The sequence below is a fragment of the Malaclemys terrapin genome, chromosome 4 (assembly GCF_027887155.1).
Source record: "Malaclemys terrapin pileata isolate rMalTer1 chromosome 4, rMalTer1.hap1, whole genome shotgun sequence".
NCBI lineage: Eukaryota > Metazoa > Chordata > Testudines > Emydidae > Malaclemys > Malaclemys terrapin.
Window position 1 is genome coordinate 32,870,452 of NC_071508.1, and position 25,547 is coordinate 32,895,998.

The 25,547-nt window shown below is 51.3% G+C and overlaps 3 protein-coding genes across 3 annotated transcripts in view; 1 reads left to right on the forward strand and 2 right to left on the reverse strand.

Moving 5' to 3' along the window:
- Positions 1–5,478: 5,478 nt before the first annotated feature.
- On the reverse strand, positions 5,479–9,156 carry MRPL16 (mitochondrial ribosomal protein L16). Its single transcript, XM_054025928.1, has 4 exons — positions 8,973–9,156; positions 8,305–8,370; positions 6,505–6,653; positions 5,479–6,221 (listed from the first exon to the last, which is right to left on the reverse strand). Exons 1-4 carry the CDS (start codon positions 9,022–9,024, stop codon positions 5,736–5,738), a joined length of 753 nt encoding a protein of 250 aa, XP_053881903.1. The 5' UTR covers positions 9,025–9,156; the 3' UTR covers positions 5,479–5,735.
- A 5,470-nt stretch (positions 9,157–14,626) lies between these two features.
- Positions 14,627–21,892, reverse strand: CBLIF (cobalamin binding intrinsic factor). The gene is made up of 9 exons (XM_054027013.1): positions 21,750–21,892; positions 21,271–21,459; positions 17,724–17,858; positions 16,747–16,881; positions 16,281–16,444; positions 15,865–16,045; positions 15,372–15,507; positions 15,050–15,168; positions 14,627–14,853 (listed from the first exon to the last, which is right to left on the reverse strand). The coding sequence occupies exons 1-9, from the start codon at positions 21,877–21,879 to the stop codon at positions 14,792–14,794; spliced, it is 1,251 nt and encodes a 416-aa protein (XP_053882988.1). The 5' UTR covers positions 21,880–21,892; the 3' UTR covers positions 14,627–14,791.
- The window catches only part of LOC128836602 (zona pellucida sperm-binding protein 3-like), a 29,448-nt gene continuing 22,098 nt past the window's right edge, over positions 18,198–25,547 (forward strand). The window contains exon 1 of the mRNA XM_054027009.1: positions 18,198–19,414. Within this exon, the coding sequence (XP_053882984.1) occupies positions 19,288–19,414 (127 nt within the window). The 5' untranslated portion in view covers positions 18,198–19,287. The remainder of the gene's footprint in view (positions 19,415–25,547) is intronic.

Consider the following 25,547-nt stretch of genomic DNA (forward strand, 5'->3'; position numbering starts at 1 on the left):
AGCAAAGCAGAGCAGGATATGCGGGCACTGACCTCAGTGCACTAGGTGGGACGGGTAACAGGGCTGGGACTGAAACGTGGGTCTGTGGCGGAGTACCGGGACGCATGAGCACTCTCAGCTCAGTGCAGAGTAAAAGCCCAGCGGAGCATGGGCTGCTTCTCTTAATCCCTTCCTGAGGGGCGGGTGCCTGTGTACAGAAGGAGTTGCCTTCAAGCCCTGTCTCGTGTGATCCCTGTTTGCTAAGAACTGGGAGGAATCAAAACCTCTGTTTGCTTTGAAGTGTGAACCTTTGCGACTGGAGTTTCCACCTACTTATTTGTTCTAAGCACAAAAATAATCCGATTGGCTTCTGGCACCCAACCCAAAGCCCAGGCTCTGATACTCCCTGTGGTTGGTTTGCAGGGCTGGGGCTCTTGGAAACTTTAGGTTGGGTGACATATTCTGTTAAATAGTGATCAGTGACTCCTGGGCTGCAAATCTTAGCACTGACCTTGTCTGATACTTGCTGGGGGCTTCTCCTTTGGTTATGGGACCAGTGGGTATAGCTGCCCACCTCTGATGGGGATATAATTTTAGTGTGTGTGTGTGTGTGTCTGCATGTATGTTTAATGGTCTGTTTACTCAGGGCTAGTTGAGTTTTCATGGATGTTGTTTTAAATGTGTCTGGATCAGGAGTCCTTGTGTGTATTTATTATTCTTACCAGCCAGTCCCTGAATGTCTGCATTTGTCACAGAAATCAGGGTGGCCTGTTTTTACTGGTGTGATGTGGGTTTGGGTGTGATCCACCCGAGTCGGGCATGACCAACAGCTGCATGACAGCCGTTTGGTGGCCTTGGTGGGAAAGGGGGATTAAGGTCTTGGGGCCCCATTCCCAGTGGACAGATCTCTGGATCGCAGAAATGCCATTACACCAATCGGGCTCTCTGCTTGGAAGCCTCAATAGAGAAGCTAAGGACTGAATCAGTGGTGATTTTCCCAGGGCAGAGGGATGGGGGAAGCCTACCTATGTTGTGCCTGCTTGGAGGATAAACAGGGCCCAAGAGCTATAGTAAATTCACTTGACAAATGTCCTCTCCCCTTGTTGAAAGATAAGGGGTGATAGCCCTTATTAGTCAGGATGGGGGATTCTTGTCCGTGAAGGGAGCTAAACTCCCTGCCCTAGCAGCATCTGGCTGGTCCAGGTGCACACTTCCACCCCCACCATCCTTCCTGATGTGCTAGAGGCTGCACATCTTAGACCCACTTAGCACTCACCAGCTTGATGCCCCATGACCCACTCTCCTGATGTAGGACTGCACTTGGCCATTACCCTTTGGTGAACAGACGGAGCTGGGAGGAAGTTTCCATTTTTCGTCTTCTCCTCTAGGTCTTGATGTCTGTGATTTTCTAGATAGTGGGTATGGAGCATGCTGCCTGGGCAGGGTTGCCATTGCAGCCCTGAGATGCCCCTGAAACTCCCCAGAGCTCTGTAGACGGGAAATGTCATTGTTTCACCAAGTGAGGGTATTGGCTTGTCTTTTTTTTTTTTTTTTAACTTTGATTTATTTTTAATTTAAAAAAGTAAATAAATGAATTTACATTTGATCACGAACAGCTCTCGCCTGCGTTGTGTTCCCTGCATGAGCCGCCACTGCCTAAATGCAACATCCAGCTATAGTTACCCTAGCTGTTCTTGGCTGGTTTGAGGCTGGGAGGCAGGGGTGCTATCTCCTTGGCTTGCATCCCTCATGGTAGAAAAAGACAGGACTTGGCTGGAATGAATGGCAGTAATAATTCATAACTAGCTCAGGTCCTCAGTAGGTTTCAAAACGAGGTCAGTATCACTACTCACATTTTACAGATGAGGAAATTGAGGCACAGATGGGGGAAGTGACTTGCCCAGTGGTTGAGCCTGGAATAGAGCCTAGGGCTCCTGAGTCCCAGTCCAATGCTCTAGCCACTAGGCCACCCTCCTCCCAGTGTAAAGGAGACTTTATTAGCAGGGCTGCCAGACGTGGACAGATGCCGTGGTTCTCTCTGGCTCACCAGCTCCCAACCGGAGTAATGCAGCCTGTGCTGCCCAATGCACCACGCAGGGGCCAAGTCCTGGCCTAGAAGAGACTGCTCCATGCAAACATTGGGATACACCAGTTCAGAATGCTCCTGGCTGGAATCTGTTGCTCTGCTCAGCCTCAGCCCTGCCCCAATTATCCAACCCACGGCAAGAGTCAAGGCTGAGTAAAGCAACAGATGGGGAAAGGCAGTAGATACAGTGACCTGCCCAACGAAGGGTTAATGATAGCACCGTTTGGAATTAAATAGCCTCACAACAGCAGCACTGCCTTGGGGATGAGACTGGGACTTTGAGCCTCCAGCGCTGGGCTGAGAACTGCTTTCACTTGACTCACTGACATTTAAAGAGACAGCTCCTCTTTCAGAATAGCAGCAGTGACCAGGTTTGGCTGCAAAGGAAGGAGCTTTGTTTATAATCTCCATGCCACCTGGCTCCGCTGATGAACCTTGGGGAGGTGAAGGGGTGAGAGAACCCCCCACACACACACCCAGGCTGGCCTGTTGTTCCAAGTCTCCAGAAGGGCCTCGCCTCTCCACTTCATCCACGTGGATCAGAAAACTTGGCTGGGGTTTCTCCTCTGCTGCTGTGCAGTATCCAGTGCTTCTGGTAAGATGAGATAACGGGTGTTGTGTCTTTTCCTTGGGGGCATGACATTCTGCATGGCTGTATGTGCGGGGCAGGCTAGTTCCTATTTAGCTATTCATGTGGCCCCTGTAATGATGGCATCAGAGCACATGGCTGGAGTTTGCTTTTTCTGCATGGCACGTGAGTTGAGGGGAAGGGAAATGAGCTCACTAAGCGATCATTTCCCACGAGAGCCACCAGCACCAAGGATAAAACTTTTTCTGTTCTCTGTGAAAGAAAAGCCCCACTCCCTCCCTCCACATCTTCGTCCTACTACCCATGGATCCCTTTCCTCTTTTCCAGCCCAAAGTGATGGCCCCCCTTCCTCTGCTCTTTGTGACACATGGAGGATGGGTGACCCTTCCCTCTCCTCTCACTTCCATTTATAGTTCACTGTAAGTCCACTGCATGTACTGTGTGTTATTTACATTTCTCTCTCTCGCCGAGCAGAAGAAGATCATGATCATGATCTGTTGTATCATCCTGGCCATCATCCTGGCTTCCACCATTGGGGGCATCTTCGCCTGAGTGCCCATCTCCTGCCCTCCCCCACCACAGGTGAGCCAGATGTAGCGGTGCGATGGGTCAGCAGGGTGGGAGCTGGTGTTTGGTTCAGTCAGTATCTGTACTTCTGGGTTGTGTTCCCTGTACTGTGATTGCTTTATGCCCTTATTCTGGTTGCGGGGAAAGAGGGGTCTAGACTGGCAGCCTGCTAGGTGTCTAGCTGCTGTATTCAGCATCTAAGGAAAGGAAAGTTGAGGAGCATGCAGGAAGTGCCATTTAGGAACATAACTGCCAAGCCTAAAGGATGATCAAGAGGACAATGTCAAAAAGAACAAGGGATGGTAGGTTACTGACAGAAAAGGGGACTGTGAGGTAGATGGAATTGCAAGATTCATCTGTCCTTTCTCCTTTGGTGTCTCTCTTGCTCTGATTTTTCAGCTGGATTTGCAGATGGCCTTTCACCGTTCTTCCACTCTGCACCCTGGTGCCACCCGTCAAATGTTCTTTCCCATCTGGATTTCTCACCAGCTCTACCTCCTCCTCTTTACGGAGAAGTCACAGGCCTGGCCAGTGGACCCTATCTGTCAGATATTCACCATTCAGAGCATTCCTGGCTGGAGGGGCAGAGGAAGCCGGAATAGAACAGGGAGGATGGGCCGCAAAGACAAAACCAAACAAGACACCATGGGGATGATGCTAGCTGACACGAAGGGAAGTTCATCTTCCAATGTAACCATTTTCAGACTCCACGTTTATTGGCTGTTTAAAGTGCTTCTAAATATCAACCTTTTAGTTCAACTCTGTTCTTAGTCCTAGTGGCTCCTTCTGCCCACTTGTGTGTGAAGAGTGACTAGCCAGCAGAGGACATCCATTCAATGGAATGTGTATGCTCAGCACAAACTTATTGAAGGGTGGGGAATGGCACAGTCCTGCCTCTGTTGCTCTGGGAGACTCAGTTCTCCTCCTTGGTGGACAGGGATTAAAGACCGCATCTGACATTGTAACTGTCAGTACATCAAAAGCGTGATCAGGCACTGAACTGTCAGAACATCTTTCCCCAGATAAGCAATATAGCTGTTTTCACTCTGATTCCTGTGACCCCTATTTCTCTGGCTCTTTCCCAGTCCACTCCTGCTGCTGAGGGTGGGAATCAGAACATGCTTGACCTGAATCACTGACACTTGGAAGGCAGTTAAGCCCTTCACTCACTCAGCTAGGGTCTACCAGATCAGCGGGTAGTAATCGATCCACCGGGGAGTGATTTATCACGTCTCATCTAGACATGATAAATTGATCCCTGAACGCCTTCCCCGTCGACTCCAGAACACCAGGGCAAGAGGCAGAAGCGGAGTTGACGGGGGAGCTGCGGCAATCAATCCCGTGCTGTGAGGACGCAAGGTAAGTCTATCTAAGATACGTCGCCTTCAGCTACGCTATTCTTGTAGCTGAAGTTGCGTATCTTAGATCGATTTCCCCCCTCCCCCCCCCCCCCCCCCAGTCTAGACCAGCCCTTAAGTCACAAAATAGACTGTATTCCCTTGTTTAGCTGTGGGACAGTCTCATTTATCCTACAGAAAAATCTTTCACCTGAAAGTTTGTCACTTATTTTGAACCCCCAAACCATGTCAACTTGAGCATATTTGTTGTTTGTTTTCCCCCTCTCCTCAGATAAATCATTTCTGCAGTAGGATGCTGTCACTCCATACATCTCCTGATGCTTCTATTCCTTTGGGTCCTTGTCTATCCACATGAGGAAAGCTCTAAGGTTGCTTTCCCCTCCATTACTTGTACTAGTGAGAGATTCTTCAGAAAGAGGGAGACCTCCATGAAATCTAATGATCCCTCCCCAGTTACACAGAGGGCAAATGACATGTTCCCCTTGAGGGTCAGCTCTAAGTGGAGCAGAGGAGACTCTGCCTCACTCAGTGCTTAAGACAACCCCCACCCTGAATTTATATCAGCTGTTATCTGTATAGTTACTGTTCTAAAGGCACAATCATCTATACAGAAGCCTCTTTCTGAATAAAGAGTTCAATTCAGTGACCACTGCTACAGTGTATTCAGTATGTAGTGGGGTGTGTGGGTCAGCTGGGAGGAAGTGTTGTTGGATGGGGCAAGTTTCCTTAGAACTTCAATAATGCAGTATGAGGACCATCTTCCTGACTTGGTCAGATGTGCAGCAATACAGGCTTTAACCTAATACTCCACAGAGGATCTGAGACTCCTTGGATGGCCCCTTAACCATCCCCTCTGGCCTCCAACGTACACAGGACACGGAGGCACAGGCACAAGACGATGCCACTGTAAGAAAGCTTTATTAATCCAAAATGATCATTGGTTACCCGAACTTGCACCTCCATGTTTACTGCACACAACTCAGCCACCTTTGGAGCAGAGGGGCAGATCTCCACAGTAATGCCCACCCTGGAGAGCCTACCACTACAAGATGGGCTGCACTCAGGAGGGACCTCACAGCTGCTGAGGAAGGAGGATCAAGGTTCCTTCCAGGCACCTGTCCCTGAGATTTTTTCCCCTCCTACCCCCACTTGGTCATTACACTCTGTCTTTCAGAAAGAACTTGCCCCAGTAGCGCCCCTTCTGTGTCAGATCGTAGGGGCTCAGAACCTTGCGGATCCCCAGCATGTTGGAGGTGATGATACGCTCAAATGTCCAGGGGTTCTGATTTTTGCATCTTCTTTCCTTTTCCGCCTGGCGCATCTCCTCCAGGGACTGGCAGCTGACTGCCTTGGCTGGGAACGGCAGCTTCTTGGCCACCTGTGTGAGGAAGTGCTCCACCTCCCCAAACTCGCAGTGCCCACCCACTTCCAAAATGAGGCGGCCACATTTCACTGCTGTCACATAGTGGTCAATGGCACCTTTGCCCCCACCCATGCGCTGGCCTAGGCTCTTGCGGGTGATGGGCTTGTAAGGGGCTGGGATGCGCCACACGGCAAACATGATCTTGGGATCCAGGTGACGATTGATGGTTAGGCGCATCATTTCAAAGTGACCCCAATGAAGGTAACCACCACCCAATGCCTGCAAGAGGAGAGAGAGAGAGCACAAGCACAGGAGGAGTTATGACTCAAATACAGGTGAAGGGGCTTCTTCTGCCACCCATTTACAGTTGTTCTCCCTCATACCACTTCCATACTCTCTCTTGGCCTCATTTGGCTTATGTCTTCGTCCTGGATGGAGTAAGCCCTAATGGTCTCAGCTGCCTTGGGTGAAAAGATCAGCTCCTGGGGTTCTGTTTTTCTTGCTCTGGCTGAATCAACCCAAAGGTGACCTCAATTTGTATCTCCCCTCCTCTCCCACTCACCAAAATGCCATACTGTCCCTGGGTGAACTCAGTAGCCTCAGTGGATGGGCCACGGATGTCACGTAGGTTTTTGAATTCCCGCCTCACTTTAGGTACACTTGGAACTTTGTCTATGAACTTCAGTTTGGGTCGGTCAGGGATGGAGATGTCTGGAAGGATGAACAAAAAGAGGTGTCAGTATGCCTCACCTCCACTTTTTCACTGGGGCAGCTGGTCTGGTGGGTACAGATCTGTAGCTACAGGGTGCAAATATGGAACTGTCAGTAGGGGAACATCAGCCAGTTTTCCTCACTGAGCTTCTGAAACTCTGTGGCCAGGGACCTAACCCTATGTATCTTACAACTAGTTATGTTAAATCAAGCAAGGGGAGACACTGGCTCTACTGTGAACACTGATTTCTCTAAGGAAAGGCAAGAAGGCAGCTTGGGTTAGTCCTCTGCTTAAGAAACTACTTCTCGACACTAGTAATAATACTGCCAATTCTCTCAGTCACTACTGCTTCCTTTTAGGGTGGCAGATTGAGAACGATGGGGTCTCCTGCTATTTATCCCCAACTATTCCCATCCCACCTCCTTGAAGCTGAAGGGATGAATGAGACATCTTGAAATGGCAAAGGTCTGTCCTCTCATACCAAACCCTGAGGGTGGTTATGGATTACTGTTCCTCCACCTCAAAGCCCTCATCTAAGCAGTCCCATAAAGCTCCATTCCTCTCCTCCATTTTATCTAACATCTACATGATGGTGGTGGAAGAGGCTGGTGAGCCAATATAGACCTAAAGGTATGGCCACACTACAGCGGCAGCACAGCTATAGTGCTGCAGTTGTGCTTCCATAGCACAGTAATATAGACGTTTCCTACGTCGACAGAAGGGTTCTTCTGTGGACGTAGATAGTCTACCCCTCCAAGAGACGATAGCTAGGTTGAGGTGATGACACACTTGAAGGTCCATGATTGGTGGTGGTTGTCTTCTCTCCTTTGCTGCATCTACAGTGCGGTTTAGGTTGACCTAACTGTGTGGAAATTTCTCACAGCCCTAAGTGATGGAGCTAGGTCAACCTAAATTTTAGGTGTAGACAGGCCTAAGTACCAGCTTTACTGCTTCTTTACATCAAACATAACCAGCAGAGCTTCCCTCTTATTTCAATATCAAGCCAAAATCAGCACTTGGATGAAGAGCAGCTAGCAAAAATTACTACTACTCAGTCTTGCCTGGAGTCAAGAGAGAAATACAAATATGTGGGAGGCATTTAGACAACAGGGTGAGGAGAGGCAGGGGACCTGTTAGCTCAAAGCTCCTAGATTCTGTCTACTTCCCACACTGGTCCAAAACCCAAGTGCATTGGCTTTTAGAAAATGGTACATGACTCCTCTCCCCAGGTGTTTACAAAAGAAATAGGACAACCTAGAGCAAATGGTGTGTTCTCCTGACAAGGGAGATATGCAACTAGGTATATTTTCCAAAGCTATTAAAAAAAAATAAGAATTGATACACTGCTCCCTGACAGCAAGGATTACAAAACGCTTCCTCTACCCTCCAAAGCGAGATTAATAACATGCCTCCTAGATAACCAGTGCTCCCCCAAGAGATGGTGATGATGCACTTAGTCAATACCCTATCACACTTCAAAAATTAGTAATATGCTTTCTATAGTGCTCTCCCCTCACCTACCACTCCAGCCCCCCACAGGGACTTAACACCTTCCCCCAACACTTTTCCAAGGAAGGTGACAAATGTGTCTAACATTACAAGACACCCGCTGCCCTTCTGTGTTGGCATTTCTCCAAGCCCAGCACTCACTGGTATAATCCTGGGGAAGCACATAGCTCTTCAGGCCAGCACTGAGGACTCTGGCAGAAAAAGGATCTGGAAAATAAAAGAGAGGAGATGTAGAAAGACCTTGCACAGATCCTTGGCCCTTAGGAGACAGAGCCGAGACTATCACCGACTATAACCGGCCATCACTGAAACATGACCTAGATCCCCAGCACAGAATGAAACTCTAATATGCTGCATTAACAGTGCACTGTTCACAGAGGAACTCAAAGCGCTTCTCAGAGGAGGCTAAGTGGCATGCACCCAATTTACAAATGGGGACAGGGATAGAACCCCACTGGTAACCTCTCCCAGAACTGGGATAGAACCCAGGACTCCGGGCTCCCAGCCCACGCCCCCTCCCGCTCTAACGACTAGACCCCATTCCCCGCGCTGGGATAGAACCCAGGAGTCCCGGCTCCAAGCCCCCCATGAACGGTGCCTTCCAGTGGAACGGATGTTGGCGTGATTCAGGCCAAGGCTGGACTGTGGGCGGCGGGCGGCGAGAGACACTAGGCCAAGGAGAACCCCTCATTGGGCGGACAACACCCCGACAGCGCCCAACGGGGGACCATCCCCGGCTCATAGAGCCTGGAAAGGGCGCTCGCCCTTTAAATCCGCCCCCGCATAAGGCCGGTTGGCGACCTTCTGACCTCCGGGGACCTTTGGCAGCGCGCGAAGCGGGCGCGCGAGTCGCCTCCACATGGTCGCGCGCCGCTCCGGAGGGTGGTGGTGTCCTCGCGCCGGGATGCCCCGGAAACGAGGCTGCCTCAGGAGCTGTACCGAGAAGCTCCTAACTGAGGGAGAAAGCGGAAGGGGAGGGGGAAATGGCCACAGGGCACCGCCATCTTTGGAGTGTTCTTTAATCTTCCCGGGAGGAACTACTTCCGGTAATCTTGTAGGCGTGTGGCACTGGGGGAAACAAGAGTCAGGAGATTTGGTTCCGGGACTAGGGGTTTCCAGCCTGCAAGGCCGGCGGAAGGGAAGCAGTCGGGAGCGGACCAGGTCCCCAGGGGGCGCTGTTGCCTCCCCTTCCCCCCATCAGCCTCGCCCTAGAAAGCACGGGCTGGGGGGGTGGCATCCCATGAGTCTTGGCAGCCACAAAGGGGGGTGGGGTGCTGCAGGCCTGGGAATCAGGACTCCTGGGTTCCATCCCAGCTCAGGGAAGGGAGGAGATCTAGTTAGAGTGACCATATGTCCCATTTTGTCCGGGATAGTCCCCTTTTTAAGTCCTGTCCCAACCATCCCGACTTTCTGCAAAATGGTGCATTTGTCCCAAGAGCAAACTGAACAAACACAGTTTTGCCAAAAACATGGGGTGCAATGCTGTGCGGGCTGTGGAGGAGGGGGGTAGTGGCCACACCAGACCCGCTCCGGAGAGCAGTTTGGGTCGGCCCCATGTACAGGAGGGTGGCCTCCTCAGGCTGGCCTCATACAGGGCTGGCCCCATGGGGTGTCCCATTTTCCCTTTAGGAAAATGTGGTCACCCTACTGGTTACAGCACGCAGGCTGGGAGCCAGGATTCCTGGGATCTATGTGCTCTTCCCTTCATGCTGGGGGAGCCCTTCACCCACATTATACCCCCAGCCCTGCTGGACACTGAGGCTCTCCCATATTATCCCCCAGCCCAGGGGTAGGCAACCTATGGCACATGTGCCGAAGGCGGCACGCGAGTTGATTTTCAGTGGCACTCACACTGCCCGGGTCCTGGCCGCCGGTCCGGGGGGGCTCTGCATTTTAGTTTAATTTTAAATGAAGCTTCTTAAACATTTTAAATACCTTATTTACTTTACATACAACAATAGTTTAGTTATATATTATAGACTTAGAGAAAGAAACCTTCTAAAAACATTAACATGTATTACTGGCACGCGAAACCTTAAATTAAGAGTGAATAAATGAAGACTCGACACACCACTTCTGAAAGGTTGCCGACCCCTGCCCTAGCCTATAACCCACAGCGGGGACTAGTACCCAGTGCGAACCATGCAGGAATGGCCTGATTTTGTGTGTGTGTGTGTTCTTGCAACTCCTTCCTGCTGTAATGTGGGGTCACATGAAACATCACCAACCCCAAGCATTCTGATACCCTGAGTTGGCCCTCCCCAAATCTCCATGAAAATAATGAGATTTATATATATATATAGAGAGAGAGAGTTCATTTTCTTTGCCTTCTGGGTTCTGAGTCTCTAGGGAGCTCTCAGGTCATGTTTCTCAGTTTTTCATTGAAAAAAATGTCTGCTGCTTGCCCAGTGGGAGACCACCTCCAGCCGAGTGTCCTCAGCCACCCAACATGTATTTTAAAGAATCCTTATTGAGGTTGCAGGAACAAACCATCCCAATGTGTAGAAAGAATAGTAAATATGGCAGGCGACCAGCTTGGCTAAACAGTGAAATCCTTGCTGATCTTAAACGCAAAAAAGAGGCTTATAAGGAGTGGAAGATTGGACAAATGACCAGGGAGGAGTATAAAAATATTGCTCAGGCGTGCAGGAGTGAAATCAGGAAGGCCAAAACACACTTGGAGTTGCAGTTAGCAAGAGATGTTAAGAGTAACAAGAAGGGTTTCTTCAGGTATGTTAGCAACAAGAAGAAAATCAAGGAAAGTGTGGGCCCCTTACTGAATGAGGGAGGCAACCTAGTGACCGAGGATGTGGAAAAAGCTAATGTACTCAATGATTTTTTTGCCTCTGTCTTCACGCACAAGGTCAGCTCCCAGATTGCTGCACTGGGCAGTACAGCATGGGGAGAAGGTGACCAACCCTCTGTGGAGAAAGAAGTGGTTCGGGACTATTTAGAAAAACTGGACGTGCACAAGTCCATGGGGCCGGATGCGCTGCATCCGAGGGTGCTAAAGGAGTTGGCGGGTGAGATTGCAGAGCCATTAGCCATTATTTTTGAAAACTCATGGCGATCGGGGGAGGTCCCAGATGACTGGAAAAAGGCTAATGTAGTGCCCATCTTTTAAAAAGGGAAGAAGGAGGATCCGGGGAACTACAGGCCAGTCAGCCTCACCTCAGTCCCTGGAAAAATCATGGAGCAGGTCCTCAAGGAATCAATTATGAAACATTTAGAGGACAGGAAAGTGATCAGGAACAGTCAGCATGGATTCACGAAGGGGAAGTCGTGCCTGACTAACCTAATTGCCTTCTATGATGAGATAACTGGCTCTGTGGATGAGGGGAAAGCAGTGGATGTCTTATTTCTTGACTTTAGCAAAGCTTTTGATACTGTTTCCCACAGTATTCTTGCCACCCACCAAGTTAAAGAAGTATGGGCTGGATGAATGGACTGTAAGGTGGATAGAAAGCTGGCTAGATCGTCGGGCTCAACGGGTAGTGATCAATGGCTCCATGTCTAGTTGGCAGCCGGTTTCAAGTGGAGTGCCCCAAGGGTCGGTCGTTTTGTTTAATATCTTTATTAATGATCTGGAGGATGGTGTGGACTGCACTCTCAGCAAGTTTGCAGATGACACTAAACTAGGAGGCGTGGTAGATACACTAGAGGGTAGGGATCGGATACAGAGGGACCTAGACAAATTAGAGGATTGGGCAGAAAAAAACCTGATGAGGTTCAACAAGGACAAGTGCAGAGTCCTGCACTTAGGACGGAAGAATCCCATGCACTGCTACAGACTAGGGACCGAATGGCTAGGTAGCAGTTCTGCTGAAAAGGACCTAGGGGTCACAGTGGACGAGAAGCTGGATATGAGTCAACAGTGTGCTCTTGTTGCCAAGAAGGCTAACGGCATTTTGGGCTGTATAAGTAGGGGCATTGCCAGCAGATCGAGGAACGTGATCGTTCCCCTTTATTCGACATTGGTGAGGCCTCATCTGGAATACTGTGTCCAATTTTGGTCCCCACACTACAAGAAGGATGTGGAAAAATTGGAAAGAGTCCAGCGGAGGGCAACAAAAATGATTAGGGGTCTGGAGCACATGACTTATGAGGAGAGGCTGAGAGAACTGGGATTGTTTAGTCTCCAGAAGAGAAGAATGAGGGGGGATTTGATAGCAGCCTTCAACTACCTGAAGGGGGGTTCCAAAGAGGATGGAGCTCGGCTGTTCTCAGTGGTGGCAGATGACAGAACAAGGAGCAATGGTCTCAAGTTGCAGTGGGGGAGGTCCAGGTTGGATATCAGGAAAAACTATTTCACTAGGAGGGTGGTGAAACACTGGAATGCGTTACCTAGGGAGGTGGTGGAGTCTCCTTCCTTGGAGGTTTTTAAGGCCCGGCTTGACAAAGCCCTGGCTGGGATGATTTAGCTGGGAATTGGTCCTGCTTTGAGCAGGGGGTTGGACTAGATGACCTCTTGAGGTCCCTTCCAACTCTGATATTCTATGATTCTATGAACATCCAGCTGCCAACCTTGGCATCAGTCGCACCAACATTTGTTCCATTGGATGATGCCATTCCAATGCAGGGAACTGGAAATGAGGTGATGGGGGAGATGGGAGTTCTCTCCCCAACTCTGGGAGGGGAGTGCGGTCTAATGGGTTAGAAATACAAATTATTGCAAAACTTGCAATTTAATCACGAGAGTTGGCGATAACCTGTTTTATCAACCCCGCACTGGCCCATCTAGTGTTAACCACACTCTGTGGGCTGAAGAAGCCAGGCCCCCTCCCCCTTGCTGGGCATTCTTGGACTGGAGACAAGGTATAAAAGCAGCAGCTCAGCTCAGTTTGGGCTGACTGAGGAGAAGAGTGGATTTGTGTTGCAGGCTTCTGCTAAGAGGCTGCAGGAGCCCTAGGCTGCAGAGGCCAACCACGCTGAGGCCCCTGCGGACACCCAGTCAAACACTAAAGATATGGAGAAGAGTTTGTTAACACCAGGAAACAAATTATGCTGAAAGTGAAAGTAGGAAGCGACCCAGGAGATTGGAATGGATGCAGAGAGCGACCAAGTCTGAACACAGGAGAATTGGTTTTTCAGGGGCCTGGGTCGGGACTCAGTGGAGTAAGGTGGGCCTGGGTCTCCCACACCGCACCAACCACTGGGGCAGTCACCACCCCAAGGAACACACTCTACTGCTCAAGGACAGCTGCGTAAACTCTGGTCGCTGGGCTGTGCTGCCCTGAAGACAGGGACAGTTGTATTGACCCCGGAGGCTGGGCCCTGTTACCCTAGGAACAAGAGACAGCCTGGGGAACTCTTGCCACTTGAGCTATAACCCCTGTTTTTTGGCTTTCTTCATCCAGCACCCCGCTCCACGGTATAACAACCCCATGACAGTATGGAATATATAAGGGTGTCATAAGGAGGAGGGAGAGAACTTGTTCACCTTAGCCTCTAAGGATAGAACCAGAAACAATGGGTTTAAACTGCAGCAAGGGAGGTCTAGATTGGACATTAGGAAAAAGTTCCTAACTGTCAGGGTGGTTAAACACTGGAACAAATTGCCTAGGGAGGTTGTGGAATCTCCGTCTCTGGAGATATTTAAGAGTAGGTTAGATAAATGTCTATTAGGGATGGTCTAGGCAGTATTTGGTCCTGCCATGCGGGCAGGGGACTGGACTCGATGACCTCTCGAGGTCCCTTCCAGTCCTATAATCTATGAATCTATGAAAAAGGTTGAGACCCACTACTTGATGGTATCCTGTTGTTTTGCCAAAGGGATCGTCCCATTTTGGGGCCACTTTAGAATGTTATCATTCCCCTGGAATGCCAGACACTTTATTGATCCCTGTTGTTATCCTGAAGAGTATGACCCAATCTGAGGGCCAGTTAAAAGGAAAGAGCTTTATCAATCCCCTAGTGTTGGTTAGGAAGTGATGTCCTGTTCTAGGGACCTCTTTAGATGGGGAGAAAATTTAATGGTATCCCTGTAAGAGCTGGGAGAGAATGGCCTATTCTGGAGCCTCTTTAGACAGAAAGAGCTTTATCAAAATACACTGGTCGAATTTGCAAACTGTACGGGGGAAAATGTTTTTTCAGGAGCTGTATCTTGGGGATCCCTTGGTCAAATGCCCCTACATTTGGAACACTAACTCTTGCAAGCACCTTGTGAGGCACACCAACTTTCAAGGAAATCCAAATAACCATGTGGATTTTAGAAGCACTTGGAAGAATCAAGCTTTAAACAGAAAGTTGGTCTCAATTTTAACTAATGCAGATTTGGCGGCCAGCTATAATCGGGGTGTTGTGAGCTGATCTGGGCCCCCTTTAGAAGCAGGAAATCATATCTGTCCCTAGAGATTGCTGATAGAGACTATCCCAAACTGCGGAGCCCTTCAGAAACTGAGCGCTTTATTGAGAGCCCAGTGTTAACACCCCAGATTGAAATAAACACTCAGCGATCCATGAGAACCAGAGAACTCTTTTTATTTGCCCTTGACAGCCCTGTGATGGGTTGGGCATGTATCTCTTCAGCCTAGAGGGGTCTTGCCCGGCTTGTGATCTTGAAGGGCGACAGAAGAGGTCTCTCCCGCTCTTGATTGCATCCCCTTCTTCCCTCAGGCCACCTGCGTGCTCAATATGTGCTGAAGATGGCCTCGATATGCTCGTTGTTACTTGGTACATAGCTGTCGACACCTAGAGGAAATGGGACAGGATGATAAGGCAGGAGCGGTGCTGCTCAGACTGAATCCCTCTCGCTCTTGCTGTTGCCGCCCTCCTATGAAATGCTCCACTTGGACAGAACTGATGCAACTCTGAGGACAAGCATGTTCCCCTGCCAGGTGGTTGCCAACAACTGTCCCGCCTGCTACCTTCCCCCCAGACTCCGCACCTTGCTCCAGGGGCTTTGTGCCGTTGAAGAACTGCCAGTAGGTCTTGTCGTTGGAGTTGGCAGCACGGCTGTTGATGGAGACCACCATGAGGCCCCAGGATGTCTGCTTTGTTTCGTAGCTGCAAGGGGAATGAAGGCAAGAGTCAGGAGGAGCCGGGGCGATGGGGGATGATACAGCTGTTGGCTTCAGGAAAGGCTAGGGATGTAGAGGGGATGGATCAGGAGAGAGACAGAGGCAAACAGGGAAACTGATGCACCAGTAGGGAGAGAGTGATCAAAAGGGAGGACGAACCTGTAGCCACATGAGGCCTGCCTCGCTCACCTGAAGTCCTGTGGATTGTTCTGCTGAGCCACTTGCAGGACGGAGAGCAGCACAGAGCCTTTGGGTACACTCACGCGGATGGTGTGGTTGAAGTATTGCCCCCTGAGGTGGTTGGTGATGGTGTATTCCACCATGACTGAGCAGAGAGAGGATATAGGAGCAGATGGGAACAGAGAGAGAGGATATAGGAGCATTTGGTCATCCTAGTCACCCTAGTGGTTAGAGCATTTGTTGTGGTCCTGGGCCAGCCGCAGGGCATGAGGGAGACCTATTCCAGTAGCCTTATACCAGCCAGGGAAACCCCCAACACTGTGATTATTCTCTCGGGGTCAGTGGAGCAGAGGCCAGGATCAGGGCCAGTTAGCTCAGACCTCTACCAAGGTAAAGCAACAGGTGAGAGATCTCTGGACCCTGGGGCCATTGTTGCATTGCTCCAAGGGGCTGGGGAAGTGGCTGGTGGGGGAAGAGACTACGGAGCGATCCTTACCCTTACCTGTCAAGCAGCTGAGTCTGATCACATTCAGGTAGGTTTTGCCCACGAGGGAAGGGAGGATCTGGGCAGCGGCCATGGGGTTGTCAAAGGCTCCCTGGGAGATCTCGGTGAGCACCTTGGCTAACGTCTGTGAGCAGCTCCAGTCCTCGGAGGGATAGGACACCGGAGTGACATTGAGCGCCTGTCAAAGGAGGAGGGAGAGGCTTCTAACAGAGCAGGGCATGGTGGGAGGAGAGTAGGGGGCTGTGTCCCTGTGCACTCAGCCCTACTGCTCGCGGTCCCGTGGCCGTTTGGTCGTGTCCGGCCAGGCTGGGACCATGACTCAGTCATGACACAGCCAGACCATGGCTCAAAGTGTGTTGGGGGCTCTGCACCAGGCCAGTGCTCCCAGCAGAGAGGGGATGGGGATTGGGTACCTGAAGAGCCAAGCCGATGCTGTATATATTGGCGGTGTTGGTCTCCACGGCCCTGAGAATCTGCTTTCGGAGCTTGTCCAGCGCCTTGTGGATGGTCTCCAGGATCCTGCTCTGCTCAGCATTCTGCACGCAGGTCAGTGCCAGAGTCGCCATGGCTCCGGTGTCTGCAGATCACCCCCGCCCCATTGTCACCATGACCATTGAGGGTGGAAGGAGACAGCAAGGGTGGTTAGAGCAGAACATTCTCCAGAGCATGGCTCCATGCAGCTGGCAGGGAGGGGCAGTGAGGAGGACGGCAGGGTAATGGGGGTACAGATAGGCAGCAGGGGGCAATGATGGGGAGGCTCAGCAGCAGGTATGTTAGGGGTGACGTCGGTGAGCAGAGCAGGGTGCCTGATGGGAAGCAAGCCCCAGTGGCATGGGCTCAGTACTGGGAGGGGCTGGCACTCTTAGCTGCAGCTCTTACCCACAAAGAAATCCTTGGCCAGCGCCTCCTTGGTCAGGCTTAGAGCTGCCTCTTTGACATTGGCCCCTTCTAGGCACAGAGCCAGGGTGTCCAGGCTGAGCTGGTAGAACGTCGTCTTGGGCGTGCCGTGGTCACCTGGAAAGCACCAGAGCAGGAGTGACTGAACAGTGGGCCATCGAGACACACCAGGCCTCTCCTCCCTTAAAGGTTGTGTCTGTAGGTCAGGCGGGGAAGTGCACCCCTTGTCCTGGTTCTCGTCTGTGCTGTACCCACCAGGGACACAGAAGGTGACCTTCGAGCTACTAAGCCCTCAGGACAGCACCTTCCACCAGTGCCCCACTCACTTGAGTAAAGAAAAAGAGCAAAGATCCCAGTGATCCCTCAGTCGAGATGGTGGCACAGTGCTGACCTGGGCAACTGCTGCCTCCAGGGAGATTTGCAGAGGACACTCCTCCTGGACAGAAAGATTCCAGGCGCACTTGGGCAGGACCCCAAAGGTGCAAGGACCTGGAGTCCAGTCCCCAAGTCTCTTATCATAGAATATCAGGGTTGGAAGGGACCTCAGGAGGTCATCTAGTCCAACCCCCTGCTCAAAGCAGGACCAGTCCCCAACTAAATCATCCCAGCCAGGGATTTGTCAAGCCTGACCTTAAAAATCTCTAAGGAAGGCGATTCCACCACCTCCCTAGGTAACCCATTCCAGTGCTTCATCTCCCTCCTAGTGAGAAAGCTCTTCCCTGATTAGAATACTAATAGCTAGCTCTTGTATAGTACTTTTCGTCCGTAGATCACAAAGCGCTTTACAAAGAAGGTCAGGATCATTATCCTCATTGCAGATGGGAAAACCAAGGTACAGATTGGTGTGGTGACTTGCTCAAGGTCTCCCAGCAGGCCAGTGGCAGACGTGGGACCAGAACCCAGTCCTGCTGAGTCCCGGTCCAGTTCTTATGCCTTTGAAGCCCTGCTCCCCCTCTTACTCAAGTAGGTCAACTCCTCCTTGGTTTTCAACTTCAAGACTTCGACCAAGTTGATGTCAGCCGTGACGCGCTTGGGATCCTCGCAGGACGAGAGGAGGGCGAGGACGTAGAGGGCCACCTCGCCAGAGGTCATTTCTGCAGGACAAGGAGAGGGAGCGGAGAAGAGACAGAAAGTGTAACTAACTCATTAAGGGGTCCTCGGCACAACACAGATCATGTCTTTCCTATGTTTCCTTGGGTTAAAGCTATAACAGATTGCATGTCTGAAACACCAGGAGGAGTGAGGGTGTCCGTGCATGGGATGGGGGCAGCCAGCACAGCATGTGTTGGTATCAAAGCTAAGTGGGCTTGTGATGGGGCTTTGTTAGATGGGCAACATTTGAGGGACACTTGCATGCTACACAGGGGTGATGGTGACTTACTGCTCTTCCTCCGGAGTTGGGTATAGCCTCCAGGACCTTGGTAGAGTGCTAGCAGGTGCTGTCTATCAGATGGGCTATAAAACTGAGGTCCTGAGCACTTGTGTGTAATTTAGATCCCGTATTGCTCTTCATGACAGCAAGGCTGTTAAGCCTGGAGTCTTGCCTGAATTCCGGCTCTAAGAATATCCTTCCTCCTGAAATTCCACCTTAGGTTTATTATTATTTCTACTAGGATAGCGTCTAAGCGCTCTGGCTGAGATCTGGGCCCTGTTGTGCTAGGTGCTGTACATCCCTGCAGTAGGAGAGAGTTCCTGCCCCAAAGAACTTCCAGTCAAAATCAACAAGGATTTTTGTTCTATGTCTGTACAGCACCTTGCACAATCAGATCCTGGTCCATGATTGGGACTTCTAAGTGCTATCATAATACACCTAATAAATAATAATTGTCCCTATTTTACTGATGGGGAACTGAGGCCCAGAGAGATGCATGAGTTGCCCAAGAGAGTAAGTGGCAGAGTTAGGAATAGAACCCAGTTTTCTTCATGTCCCAGGCCATCTGCCATCCTGTTTCCATTGAACACAGGATTTCCTGTGTTAAACCATTGTGTAGTGTTGCTGGGAGGGATTATAAAATGCTGTTCCCCAGAGGTGGCTGGATGAAAGGATCTCAGACTGGGATGAAAACAGCTATAGAAATACATAGCGGGAGGAGCAGCTACTGCGATAGTTAATCTTTCTATTCTAGCCCCCCTCCCCTTCCTCTGGTTTTCAGTGGCTCATAAGTTCAGCTCCTGTTGATCTGAAATGCTGTTTTATTTAAGAAATTGTCCGACATCCTGTAATTAGAACTTTTATGCTAGCAATGCAGCCACTCAAGGGGGCAGAATTAAGGCTAGATATGAAATCGTAATTGTGACAGCTGACTTGTCAGTGTGTAACCTGGAAATGTAATGTCCTCTTCACTGGTTGTGTGTGTGGTGGGGGAGAGGGCCAGGGTCCCCTCCAAACTCAGCAAAATGCATCTGGAAGGAATATTCTTCGCTATTGCCACTAGGGGTCAGCATTTACATCATTCCTTACAATAGCTGCTGGGGAAACCTGGTCACTAGATCCTTCCGGATCTGTGATCATACAAAATCAGGATGGCAGAAGGGATGGACTGGTTGAGCAGCAGACGAAAGGACCAACTCGGCAGCAGCAAAGGATCCGGGGGTTGTCATGGATCACAAATTGAATATGAACCAACAGTGCAATGCTATTGCGAAAAAGGTAAATGTCATTCTGGGGTGTGTGATATGCAAGACAGGGACAGTAGTTTTCCTGCTCTACTCAGCACTGGCGTCTTGTGTCCAGTTATGGGTACCACACTTTAAGAAAATTGGGGACAAATAGGTAGGGTGACCAGACGTCCCGATTTTATTGGGACTGTCCCGACATTTGCTTGTTTGTCCTGTGTCCCGACCAAAGCAAAGGCTCCGGAGCCCGGAAGGGCTTGCGTCCCCCCCACCCACCCCAGCTGCGCCCCCTGCTTCCCCCATTGGCTCCCTCCCCAAATCCCCGCCTCTTCCCCAAGCACGCCATTCCTCCTCCCTCTGCAAGTGCTGGAGGGAGGCCCCGGAGACACAGGGGGAGCGCGGGGCCGGGGTGAGTGAGAGTCCGGCCTGGCCCCGAGCGCAGGCAGGACTCAGTCGGGCGGTACCTGGAGGGAGAGTAGGGGAGCGGCCCGCGGGGCCAGGTGGCGGCTGTTCTCCCCACCTGGGCAGCGGGACTTGGGAGCAGCCACTGCAGCTCCTACAGCCGAGCCCGGGCCTGTTGCGGGGACCCAGCAGCGCGCACGCTGCGCCCAGCCCCTGGTCAGTCGCGTCTGGGCTGGCTGCCCAGCTGGTGCAATCCCGCAGCGGCCCCGGGGCGGAGGCATCGGCAGCACAGCCCCGTTCATTCTCCTGTGGGACCCGAGCGGGATGGGGGGGCTGGGGCCTGCTGCCCCCACTCCGGGGCCGCCTGCGGGATTGCAACAGCTGGGCAGCCAGCCCAGACGCAACTGTCCAGGGGCTAGGCCCGCGCAGCGTGCACGCTGCTGGGTCCCTGCAACAGGCCTGGGTTCGGGCCCGGGCGCCAGAGCCGCAGCCGCCGAGCGCCATGGCCGCTTCCTCCAGCTGCGGCAGTAGGAGCTGCAGCAGCGGCTGCTCCCGAGTCCTGCTGCCCAGGTGGGGAGAACAGCCGCCGCCCCCCCTACTCTCCCTCCAGGTACCACCCGACTGAGTCCTGCCTGCGCTCGGGGCCAGGCCGGACTCTCACTCACCCCGGCCCCGCGCTCCCCCTGCGTCTCTGGGGCCTCCCTCCCGCGCTTGCGGAGGGAGGAGGAAGCGGGGAGGGGGGGGTTGTTTTTTTGCTCTGCTGCCGTTTTTTTTTTTTCCGCTCTGCCCAGCCTTCCCCCCCCCCCCCCCCCCACGTCCCGATATTTGACCTGGGTGATCTGGTCACCCTACAAATAGGAGAGAGTGAAGAGGACAGCAACACAAATAAGAGGTATAGAAAGCCTGACCTATCAGGACAGGTTAAATATCTGGATATGTTTAGTCTAGAGAAGAGAAAGCTGAGGGGAAACCTGATAACAGTCTTCAAATATGTAGAAGGTGGTTATAAAGAGGACAGGGATCAATTGTTCCCCATGTTCATTGAGGGCAGGACAAGAAGGAATCGACTTAGTTTGCAGCAGAGGAGATTTAGGTTAGTTATTAGGAAAAAACTTTCTAACTCCAAAGCTAGTTAAGCCCTGGAACAGGTTACTTAGAGAGACTGTGGAATCCCTGTCACTGGAGGGTTTTAAGAACAAGTTGGACAAACCTGTCAGGGATGGTCTAGGTTTACGAGGTCCTGCCATAGCACAAGGGGCTGGACTAGAGGATCTCCCAAGGTTCCTTCCAGTCCTATATCTCTGTGATTCTATGACTAAAGGATATACCAGTTCCTCTTCTAAGGGCAGGATATATGGCGAAGGGATTTAGGGCATGCACAGAAGGCCTGAATCTAATACCCTTCAAAGTCTATGGAAATCTCCTGTTGACTTCAGTGGGCTTTTGATCCGGCACACAGAGAAGAATCTCTGATTTCTGGCATCCTACCCGCTGTGCCTTCCTTGATGACCCTGTCTTTTATCTGCTGCACCAGTAGCTTTTCCTTCGTGCCATCCTGTGTGCCGACCAGGTTCAAAGCAATCAGGATGCTGGGGTTCGGTGGGCTTTGCAGGACGACAGAGCTCTCCATCCTACGTTGGAGTTCAGTGACCAGGGACTGCTGGTCGGCAGGAACAACTGGAGATGGAGAGAAGCAGACATTCATTCAGGAGGGCATGTGCCACAGGAGGCCACCTTGGCAGCCCCAGGATATGAATTAAAGAACCGCCCCCAACCCCGACGGATTCACTTTCTTTGGAGATTCTTGGCTCTCACTGATGCTGGGAACCAACACCTGTTGTGCCACCTCTGCTTATTTCCTTAACTGTGCTCAGGGACCACCAGGGAGATATTGAACCAGCCCAGCTACTGCACCCTGCTGGCTCCGTCATGGTGCTGGTCTCTCCTAGGGAATGGCTGGTACTCACTGCACTTCTCAGTGGCACTGGTCGCTGCGCAGATCGCACACAGAACAGCCAGGGCCCAGGGGAACATTCTGCCTTTTCTTCTGGGCAATGGTTCCTGCTGGGGGCAGAACTGTGGGGTCCCAGAGAGCATTGGCAGCCTTCTGCGTCATCCTTTATATGCATTCTTCAGCACAGCCCCAGCCCTCTCCCTATCTCTCCCCCACCCCATCTCTGATACTATTCATTATATTTGCTTATCTCACTTTCCACAGCACAGACTCTCAAGAATTTCGCAAGGTGACTCCGGAGAACAAATACCGGAGCTGGCTGGCGATGGTGGGGTCAGGTACACAACTAGTGGAAGGACGCACCAAGAGCCATGTGAGCACCATTGTTATACCCCATTCTTTGGAGAGCAGCCAACCCAGCAACCAGAGGTGACTTCTGATTAGCTAACCAACATGTGGCATGAGTAGGACAGGGCATGGGGTGGCTAGCAGAGAATGTGTCTGAGATCAAGAGGAGTCAGCCAAGCTGTAGCCTCTCCCCACAAATCCTACTTTTGTGCCTCCCCTGAATTCCCCTCTGAATCTCGCTGAGAGCCAAAGCTCAACACTTATCTCAACTCTTATCTAGCACTTTTCATCCATAGATATCAAAGCACTTTACAAAAGAGATCAGTATCATTACCTGTATAGCAGGCAAAGGGCAATCCCTTTGCTGCCCTATAGAGAGAAGCTGAGATATGTGGGGAGACAGATCGCCTCTACTCGGGGGGCATCTTCTCCAATCCTTTGCTGTCTGAAGACAGATCCCCAGTTCTATACTGGGCTGGAGGCAGGGATCACCACAGGAGATTCTCTGGCCTGCGTTATACAGGAGGTCAGACACGGGTGATCTAATGGTTCCTTTGGGCCTTATAATCTATTGTATTCTACTGTATTCAGGTTCTTCATCCTCCCCTCCCCCCTCCCCCCCCCAAATAGGCCTCCAGCAACTAAAACTCAAAATATCCCTTGATAGGTACACTAGAGAGAGTAAAATTACATTAGAGAGGTGATAAGCAAGGGCTGTTTTGATTGCTGTTCAGGCTGGGACTTCACCGAGTGACGTTCAGATACCGATTTGACATTGGTTGTGCCTTAGCACGTAACAGGACAGACCCCGAGATGATTGTCATCACTCAAATCCAGGAAACTTTTTTAGCTTGCAGGGCAAGAGCTCGAGGATTCAGGGTTTTCGCCCCAGAGATCAATGGTGAGCAAGGTGGAAGGATGCCAGTGTCCCAAAGAAACACCCTATCAGTGCCCCAAGTGAAGAACCCAGTGGTTTTTCACTCCCATGGAAAATACAGTCCACTTTCAATCGCAGCCGCACATCACATGGCAGATGCACCTATAGTCTCCATAAAGGGGAACTGAGGCATAGTCCTATTTGTGCCTGGGCAAAGGGACTTCAGACTATGGAATACCTCGTGAATCATTTGGGACATTGATGCTATCCCAGTGGGCTCTCTGCAAATCACTGTGCCTCCCCTGAAGCAATCAAGTGGATTGCGAACCTAGGCTTGGATATCTAACACTGCTGGTTTTAAGCATATGAAAGAAGAAGAAGAAGCAAAGGCTCATGCTCCAGGGCAAGCTAAGTCTAAATTCTGTGCCTATCCTGTTTCCCTTCTGATTTCTGGAGCAGCAGATCAGCAATTCTGTGGCAGCATCGGGTAAAGTCAATAAATGGCGTCTTTTGCTGAGCTGAGTATGGGAATGAATGATCCAATCTGCGCAGCTGTTCCTTATTTTGCTGTTGTAATGCACCCCGCCACTGGGGGCTGTAACAGGGTGTCTTGCCCCATGGAGTGCAGATCCTGGGACTAAGCCAACTCTAATTACAGGATGAGCCCTGCCTGAGTGGGATCAGGAATTCCTTATAAAAGGCTGCAGATGGCTGACCCAAGCTGGGGGAACCATGTAGGAAATAGAGGCCTGAGAAGTTGTAGCTGGCAAGAAGGTGATGGAAACTGCTGCAGGGAGCAAGATTAGCTCTTGCAGAGACTGAAAGTGCAGATCTGGAAAAGAGGACTGGGAACAACCCAATGAAATAGAGATGGATGTTGAACTGAGGTTGGGACCTGGAGGGCCAGTGTATATGTGAAGAGTGAATAAATTGGACCTCAGGTGGGGAATGTTTTAATTTCCTTTGGATGCTCTTGAGTTTGGTTAAGGAACCCTGTAAAGGATACAGCAGGGATGGAGTGCTGCAAGGTGACCTCTGGCTTTGAGGGGGAGCTTGGTTGGCAGCCAACCCTGTTACATGGGGAGGGGGCTGTGATCCACCAACCCCCTCCAGATGCTCAGAGGTGTCCCAAGTGTACCCCAGATTCAGCAGCAAGAGCACTGGGCAGGTCAGCTGCTAGTCTCTGCAGACTGTCCCCCCAATTCCCACTTGCACACTGCTGGATGGAAAAGACTGAGAGCTGATGGAAAGGAAGCAAATCACTCCCAGGAATAGCTCAGGGAGTTTCACTAGGAGATCAATGCAGCAGTTCCTAACGGGCCTCTTGGGGCAGCCCAATAGAAGGGTGCAAGCTTAACTGTTTCCACAATTAAGCAGAGATCTGTAGCTCCCACTGGCCAGAGTTCTATTCCAGCATGAATAGCATCACTGAGTCCTAGCCGTTGTCTCCAGTCTCCTGCCTGCAGGCTGCTTCCAAGGTCTCCTGCTGCACCTGGCCCCTCTCCAGCCAATACGCTTCCTAGCTGAGCTCTCTGCTTCTCACCCAGCCTCCAGCTCCCAGGCCACTGTCAGATGCCCTTGAATGAGCTCCCAGCCTGCTGACCTGTACGTCTCTGAGTTGCTCCTTGGGGAGCCAGGAAGCTGCTGCTCAGCAAGCTCCTGCTAAGATGAAGCTCAGCTGATTTTATGCTGCCCCCAGGCTTTTTGCATTGACAACCATGACAGCCTCTCAGGAGTCACCAGGTGGAGAAGCTGGAAGGCTTGGCAGCTGGGGAGGGTGCATTAGGGAACATGGGAGAGCTGGACGATAGGCTGGGGTTTTAGCATGCAGGAGGTGGCTGAAATTGTAGTCAATAAAGCCCAGATGTGGCCATGTGTTCCCCTCCTCCTTCTGGGCAGGGGAAAAAGTTGCTGGCTGGGGACTGAATTCCTGATTGTGTCTACATTAGAATGTTCCTAACCTTTATTCCCAAGTGGTAGCACTCATTAGAAACAGCTAGCATGGCCCAGGTGCCAGCACTGGCATTGCTGTGGCATCTCCCCCTGCTCACAGCACAGGGAGACAACATGACAGAGAAACCACCAGCAGCTGCTGCACCCAAGCACCCTGTCAGGGCTAGGCCCAGCTCAGCTGCATGAGTGCAGAGGAGAATAATGTGTCTGGTTACCAGGGGAAACACTGGCTGAAATAATTGCTTGCTGTAGCAGGACGTGTCTGCCAATACACTCAGCAGTGAAATAGTTAACCTGGCTGCCGTTTCAGCAGCCATCGTGAGGTTTCAGAGTGAACACCCTGTTTCTCTAAACGGGGATGACTGGCACGTCTCCTGGAGCTGTTGCTCCAGGCTGGAAGCTGGCCTGGCTGGAGAACAGTTCTTATGCAGCCATGAGGATGAGCTTTTTAAGGGAAAAAGCTGCAGGGAGCTAAGGAGCTAAATCCCTTCAGTGCCCCTGAACACCCTGACCTGCTTAACCATGCATTTCTTGGGTGCTGATCACTGCAGTGTCTGGATCCCAAAGGGCTGCTGCTGCATCACATTCCCAAGACAGTGAGGATCTCCCCCCCCCACCTCATCAGCTCCCATC

What these genes read in the sequence shown, in the direction of transcription:
- MRPL16 (XM_054025928.1), bottom strand. Translation starts at nt 9,024, where the DNA reads ATGTGGAGGCGACTCGCGCGCCCGCTTCGCGCGCTGCCAAAGGTCCCC. An exon ending in GCTGCCAAAGGTCCCCGGAG is followed by an intron (nt 8,371 to 8,972) that starts GTCAGAAGGTCG and finishes TTTATTTTCCAG; the next exon opens with ATCCTTTTTCTGCCAGAGTC. An exon ending in GCTTCCCCAGGATTATACCA is followed by an intron (nt 6,654 to 8,304) that starts GTGAGTGCTGGG and finishes TCATCCTTCCAG; the next exon opens with ACATCTCCATCCCTGACCGA.
- CBLIF (XM_054027013.1), bottom strand. Translation starts at nt 21,879, where the DNA reads ATGCTCTCTGGGACCCCACAGTTCTGCCCCCAGCAGGAACCATTGCCC. An exon ending in CAGACTCAGCTGCTTGACAG is followed by an intron (nt 15,508 to 15,864) that starts GTAAGGGTAAGG and finishes CTCTCTGCTCAG; the next exon opens with TCATGGTGGAATACACCATC. An exon ending in AACAATCCACAGGACTTCAG is followed by an intron (nt 15,169 to 15,371) that starts GTGAGCGAGGCA and finishes TTCCCCTTGCAG; the next exon opens with CTACGAAACAAAGCAGACAT.